At 46.0% G+C, this 7578-nt stretch overlaps 1 protein-coding gene across 1 annotated transcript in view; it reads left to right on the top strand.

Moving 5' to 3' along the window:
* Positions 1-4073: 4073 nt before the first annotated feature.
* The window catches only part of dlgap2a (discs, large (Drosophila) homolog-associated protein 2a), a 50873-nt gene continuing 47368 nt past the window's right edge, over positions 4074-7578 (top strand). Inside the window, exon 1 of the mRNA XM_041953788.1 lies at positions 4074-5153. Within this exon, the coding sequence (XP_041809722.1) occupies positions 4074-5153 (1080 nt within the window). The remainder of the gene's footprint in view (positions 5154-7578) is intronic.

Genomic DNA, 7578 nt, shown 5'->3' with positions numbered 1-7578 from the left:
CCAGTGGAGGAGTGGGAGCTGTCAGTGATACTCAGTGCAGATATAATGCTATTTAAATGCTAATGTGTTAAGAGGAGCAAAACGACCTTTACTCACAAAACAGAAGCCCTTAATAAATGAGCCTCTTCCTCTGACTCTGCTTCCCGTCCCTCCACACCTCGTGTCAGATATAAGGTGTGTTCATCGCCGTCGAGCCCAGAGGGCTTTGACGACAGTATAGAGCTGGATGTTGGTTTCAGCCGTTAAGTCAGACATGATTGGATGATTGCAGAATGCGCCAGATGTTGAGCTGAATGTGATTGGTTTGTTTTTTCCTGGGAAAATGCTGTTGCTTGTCATGGGAGGGCTTTTTGTTATTGCGGTGAAAAAGCCAATTGGTTCAGCCTTAGCATAAAGACGACACCATCAAGTATCCTGCCTCTACCTTCCTGAGAAATATCAGATATGCTCACTCGTCCTCATTTGCATAAGGATTATTATCATGGCCCGACAACATTTAAAAGCATAAATAGCATGACATTCAAAGACAATGTTGCCTCACTGCTGTATGTTGTGCTGAAATTTAATTGCCATCCAGTTTTTAGACTCCCCCTCTATCCTAGCAGTCCATCCAGGCAGTTGGCACCCTTGCCAGGAAGCTGATAATGTGATGGCAGGTGCTGGTATCAGTGTAAAAACAACAAGCCCTCTGCCTGTCACGGATACTTGTCTCCCTGTTTGCAGAGCACTTGCCAGAAGGGTGCACACTCACCGAGAGAGCTGCTTTCCCTCAATCTGCCTGCCGTTAATGTTAAGTAACCTTCAAAATGTTTCGCAGGACTTACTTTTTGAATCGACTTTTTTCTTTCCTTTAGCGAAACTCCAATTCTGTATCAGCAGAGGTGAAAAAGGAGAAAGAGAGATGGAGGGCGGATGAGTCTGTCATCTGTCGTATAATCCCAGGAACTGCCATAACTCTGCCGGTGGATAATTTATTCAGTGCAGCCTCCTCAGATACCTCAAGGAATAGTCAGCCGTCAGAGAGAGGCCTTGGAGTAAGACAGTGACATAACTTCAGGCAGAAATGTAGCACCACATCAATCAATAATGCACCATCACCCTTCTGCTGCAATTACTAGCAAGCAGTGAGCTGGGCGGACTCAAGCCGAGCAAGTTCACCTGATTCACCTGTTGATTTGTACTCTGTAGTAACATTATTGATAGGCGTTTTCAGCTCTGTTGTGTGCTGCCTTACAAAAACAGCTCCTCCTGAAGGAAAAGGTCTTATCCCTTTCTTTTTTCGCTTTGAGTCGCCCGGATTAATTTTACATCAGCCTGCCAACCAGACAACCTCATGTACGACTGGTAAACAAGGAGAATTTGTTTTCATCTCGACAGATGGAGGACGACAGCAACAGAAGAGCAAGGCTGCACCTCAGGGGTTGAGATCTTAGACCTCATTAAAAATGCGTTTGAATGGAATAAATTTCATCCAGTTTGAAAGATGAAAAGGAGCATCCGCCCTTAGTCGCAATTCACTCACAGCGCGGCGAGTCAGTCTCATGATGTTGAAGGGGGTTTTTTTAGTTGTGAATATGAGACTTTCTGAGAGCTATTGACAAAATAATCAAGAGGAAAAGCCACAATATGCTCAGTGACAAACATGCTGTGGGTGCGGCGACAGGACCCAGAGCAGCTGCACAGAGCACACTAGAATCAACCAATAAATATCTTTGAGACGTCCAAAAATCTGTTTTAAATGTATTACTGCAGGAAGGGTCGGGAGATATGATGTAGGGTGTGACACAATATTTCCATGTCTCTGTGTGTGTATACACGCTGTCCCTTTAAAGTCTGGTGGTATTCAGCTCATATGAATAACATAACAATGGCGGTGTTGTATGATTTACTTGATCTTCGGGTATTTCATTTGTGGGATTTCTGTCTTGTATTTTATTCATAAACAATGTCACCATTGATTTTTTTTTCTTTTAGAAATGTTAAATATCACTTCCCAATATCTGTGAAACAGCTTATCCATAACAAACTCCTGGTAGCAGGTTAGTCAGTTGTGAGCAATGATTATTATTATTATGGGTTTTTTCCCTTCATTTTTAGTTTTGACCGATGACCGACATCTTTAACATTGCACATATTGTCATGCTTTCTATCAGCAAAAGGAAATTGAAATGGATAACCCAGGAAGTGTCAGTTAATGGTTAGTGGTCAGGTTGATAAAAATGATCCACTTAATTTCCCATTTATCTAATTAATTTTGTTTTAATGGCGTACGGGAATGGGAAGGCGACTGACTTTATATATCAGTCTGTTTGCAGGTATTTGCCAATACTACTGCACATGTGAACGTTGTTTAAAGCTTTTTATGCCTCCAGAGGGAGTTGCATTATGGGTCATATAGGTGGCATGTTTTCAGAAAAAAGAACAGTGCGTGGAATAAAACCATCGATTTTGATCCTTTATTTAAAAACTCCATCTTGTCTGCGGCGTGCCCCGATACCCTGATGTGATTTATGACACAAAACAGAAGGAGGGAGCTGTTCAGAGTTCAAGACGGCTTCTGGGAAGAGATGGACGGTAACGCTTAGTCAGAAGTGCAACCCGAGCAGTAAGATTCACTTGTGTAGCCACAAGGTTGTGGCATCCCGCTGCTGTTTCACTCACCAATGCTTCTAATTTTGTTCACTGGTGCACCTGAATAAGCCAAGTCAAGGTGTTTTTCCTCCAACACCGCCAGGTTTCTCAGAGCCCACCTGCCCTTTTCAAATATATTATGTAGTAGAGATATCACATTGAAGTTTAGGATAATATTTTAGGCATTTGTTGATTTGTCAATACACTGATGTACTTTAAAAGTGCTACAGTTTGGTCTAAAGCTCCCCTCCTCCTCGGTCTCCTACCACAGCAGCACATAACAACTCTCCTTCATTTTATGGGGTTACAGTGGGAGTGAAAGTGCACTGGTTTATGAGGCGTATCATTGGCAGGCAGGCAAGCTAAGATATGGTTATTCTTTGTTTATTTCACAGACGGCGTGCAGGTAAGTTTGAAATATGACCTCGGTGAGCTTTTCTACTACAGTGTCCAGCTTTTCATGGAGAACCAGTTAATGCAGACAAAACAGAGAGATATACATAACTCGAAATACCTATGATCAAGAAGAGCCCACACTTTTACAGTGCTTTGTTATATATCGTAACTTAGTGCTCATTAGGTAGTTAAAACCTCATAAACTAAAGAAAAGTTTATTATTTAGGGCGTCATTCATAACATCTGGCTGCGTACTGTCCCATGTGTAATTTTAACCCCCATCATCCTGACGAGGTTCAGCTGTTGTAATTAAACTGACCGCAGATGGTGGTGAGGCATAAAGATAAAGGAAGCCTATTGTCTGATTAAGTTAAATACATTGAAGTAGAGTGCTGGCACGTCTGCCCTTGGTGACCAGAATTGGGTTTTAATCTAAGACTACATGGCCAACAGAAAGAGAAGGAGGGAGGGTGCGTTTAGTGATCCTCTCCCAAGGACGCCTATCTGGCCACACGCCTCACAGCGCTCTCCTCAGGGCTTTGACGGATGACACCAGCACCGCGGAGTGATAGGCTATTATTTCACTTTGCATTGGATAAATGGCAGTGCGGGCTCCCACCTGTCGCCTGCTTTTCTCTTTCTTTCGTCCTCTCTTTTTTCCCTGTCTCTCTTAGCAGTTCGCCACCCCAGTCCTGAATAGAAAGGAAAGAGATTTTGTCTGTGCAATCTGTTGATTTCATTGTCACATTTCAGATGTGCTACTTTTTGAGGTTTTTTTTGTGTCCTTTGTAGTTGGAGTGGATGTGGTGAGTGAGAGTATGGTGGATAATGACCAACCTTTTTGAGGCTGACATGTCATTTGGTATAGCCCCGACCCCCCCCCCCCCACCCCCCATCAGCATTACTTGTGAAATGCTTTTTCTGTGAAAATGTCTTTTTACTTTGAGTGTGATCCAGTGCTCTCTCTCTCTTTTTCAGACCAGCAGTATTCATGGTCACCCTCGCAGTACTTCGATGAGGACAGCTACTCCCCCCCACCCAGGAACATGAAGGGTCTCTCTGGCGGCCGCCCTGCCCAGCTCCAGCTCACCTCTCCCACCTCTGCCCACACCTGCGGCCTGGCTGAATGCGACCATTCCCTGGACCATCACCTCCACCATGGCAACTCACGGCCCCACTCCTACCTCCTCAGCCCCACTGAGAGCTGCCCCCTTGAGAGCCACCATCGCTGCTCCCCGCGGAGCTCCATCCACTCTGAGTGTATGGTGATGCCGGTGTCCATGTCGGCCACCGACCACTCCATTTCTAGTAGCACTTTCCCCCGCATGCACTACGGCAGCGCTTCACGGGACAGCGGTGGCAACACTTCTGGCGGCAGGGATTCCCGAGACGACGGCGGTTCATCCTCGCATGGTGGCAGCGGCAAAATGAACCGAATCCCAGCAAACCTCCTCGACCAATTTGAGAAGCAGATGCCGCTGCACCGGGATGGCTTTCACACACTGCAGTACCAACGCACCTCCACCACAACCACAACTACAGAGCAGCGCAACGAAAGCCCAGGGCGAATACGCCACTTAGTCCACTCGGTGCAGAAGCTCTTCACAAAGTCGCACTCTCTAGAAGGTTCCTCCAAGATGAACGGCACCAAAAGCGACTCGCACCGGGACAGCTCACACCACCACCATCACCATCACCAAGGTCACCACAAACACAGCAAACGCAGCAAGAGCAAAGAACGTAAATCCGACGGCAGCGGCAAGCAGCGCTCGGGAGGTTGGTGGAGCTCCGACGACAACCTGGACAGTGACAGCACGTACAGAACGCCCAGCGTCATGTCACGGCATCCTGTGGACCACATCAGCCACTGCTACCCTGATTCAATGCACGGCCACCTGGCTGGAGACCTGTCGCTGAAGACCTCCAAGAGCAACAACGATGTCAAGTGCTCAGCCTGCGAGAGCATAAGCATGGCGCCGGAGGGAAAGTTCATGAAGAGAAGCTCCTGGTCAACGCTAACGGTCAGCCAAGCCAAGGAAGCCTACAGAAAGTCTTCACTCAACCTGGAGAAGCCCATGACGCCCACCGACCTCAAGCCCAACCTCAGGCCCTGTCACTATTTACAGGTGAGTTTGGCTTATTTCGCTATGTGTCAGTGGTCATATCTCTCAAGCAGCAGTTCCCATGGTTACGCAAATCTCCCACTCAAACACTACCGCTGCTAACATCACTGATTGTAAAAACCTGCATGCACATTACTTCTGATGCCCCTTGATTGGAGAAATTCACAAACTGCTACATTTAGTTTATTCAAATGCTTGCATCTGTAGACGACTGGATGATGGCTGTTTGAAGGGTTTTGGTGAAAGGAGAAGATGGTTATTCGGGTGAAGCCTCATGATAGCGACAAGCAATTGAGGGGATGATAAAAACATTCATTTTGTGTCTCAGTCACTACAGTGGTTGAGCGCCCGTTCAACATAATGTAAAATTCATAAGAACTTGAGGCGCTGCAGCACAGAGGAAAGCATCAGTCTCAAAACTTGGGCCTGTATTGTGCAACACAAAGCATTCCTTTTCCACAGGCATCGCCGCTGAATAGACAAGGAAGAAAAGCTGCTCATCTCAGCTGGATTTCTGATTGATCTAAAAGACAGTGTTTTGTTTGTCGCTGCCCTCGATATTACAATATGAACATGTCCTGTGGCTCAGCATGTGGCTGGCAGCAGAAGGGACTAGCACAGCAGGACAAATCAATTAACTCTATAAATGATCTTCGCCCGAGGGAAAGAGTTGGCAATATGAGCATAAAGGACCATAGATCAGTGTTGATTTTTACCCTGTTTTGGCATCGGGTTCAGCCCAGAAAAAGGTTAGCATTTAACTCAGGCCCATGATCGGCTCAGCAGGAGACCCCACAGCATCGGGATCGATTCAGAGTGAGTCAGCACTTTACAGAGAAGAGTCTCATGGGTTTTAAATGCACGCTGAAGGGTATATGAAAGAGAGACATGAAAAGCATGCTTATAAGTCCCAAATTGCAAAAGCGGGGAAAAATAGATTCTGTAAAAACGCTGCTCAATATACAACAATGTGACATCTGATAGCATCATGTAAGTATCGCCTGCAGCCAAAGTAAAGTGAGCACTTCAGCACATTGAGAGAGGAGACTTGGAGTGTGTGTTGTATGGATTAGAGACTGTTGTAAATGGAAAGCCAATACATTACTCAAATCAGACAATGGAGCCAAAGAAACAACTCAATCGAAGCTTACGTCAACAGAAAATGTTTTAGAGGACTAATTTTGACGGGCATATTTTTAAACATAACTGATGATCATTTTGAGCTGGGCAGACAGTGCACTGATCCACTCAAATTTTTTTTACAATCCCACTAAGTGCAGTAATCTCGCAATGAGAGAGTCGCAGTGTTTAGTGCCGCCCACCCTTTCCTTACTTCCATTTTCCTTACTTCCATTTGGTCATTCAGCTGAGGTAGTGTCCGAGTCGCGGCACTATAAACACTTCTAAAAATATCCTCCTCTCCTCTTTCCTGCCGCAGGGCTATATTTAGCCCGCCGTTATCAATCCAATCCATGCAGGGTGACACATCTTCCCTCCCCTGAGGAGAATCAATGCCCTCTCAGAGGGCTGGAAGATGCTTCGAAGGAGGGAGGGAGAGAGAAAGTTGAAGGCACATACCGCCGAGGTCTGCGCCTCTGTGGATGCACTGTGATACTCCAGGAAGCAGAGGGGAGGAAACAACAAAAGAGATGCCTGTTTTTGCACCCCACGGCTACTGTGGTTGCTCATCACCAGGAGCAGTCAGGCAGAGAGATGGAGCCAATAGTCAGGGATGATACTTTGCTCACGCCGAGGGGTCACGTTGAGAAGTTTTCACTTCCTGCTGCTGCTGAATTGGGATTACCCACAGCTGCCTGCACTATAACAAAATAAACTGCATCCTGGGAGAGAGTGTGTGTATGTGTGCTGGCTGTCTGTCCGTGTGTGAGTAAGAGTGTGTGTGTGGGAGTGTTTTTTTTTTCTGTTTATCACACAGCAGATGGTTTGATGATGTGCTAGTCACCTTGTTTGCGTCCTTGGTTGATGACAGAGGGAGTGACAAACTTCTGAAGTGTTGTGAAACGATGAGACAGCGAGCAGCTGAGATATGCAGGACTTGTCTTACTGAAATATCTGTATGTTACGTCTGCATGAGGGCACGCAGCAGGTGTGTGTGAGTCTGTGTGAGTGTGTGTGTGTGAGTCAGCTCATGTGTATGTATGAGAGATCGATTAACCGGACATTGGGGAAGACAGGGATAGATTAATATTGCCTGTTCTCTGAAATGACAAATGTTTGGGAATCAGACCTAGCATTAGCCATCGCTCTCTGTCATTGGCTAAGTCATTTCACAAATTAGCCCCAATTCCCCCCCACACACACACACACACACATACACACACATACACATGCACACAGACACAGTTTCCAGGATGACCGTGGGTTTGACTGTTAGCTTGATATTAATGAAAGAAGGTGATCGGGGCAA

The sequence above is a fragment of the Chelmon rostratus genome, chromosome 15 (assembly GCF_017976325.1).
Source record: "Chelmon rostratus isolate fCheRos1 chromosome 15, fCheRos1.pri, whole genome shotgun sequence".
Lineage (NCBI taxonomy): Eukaryota > Metazoa > Chordata > Actinopteri > Chaetodontiformes > Chaetodontidae > Chelmon > Chelmon rostratus.
The sequence above is the reverse complement of the archived record's forward strand: the minus strand, read 5'-3'. Positions and strand labels throughout refer to the sequence as shown.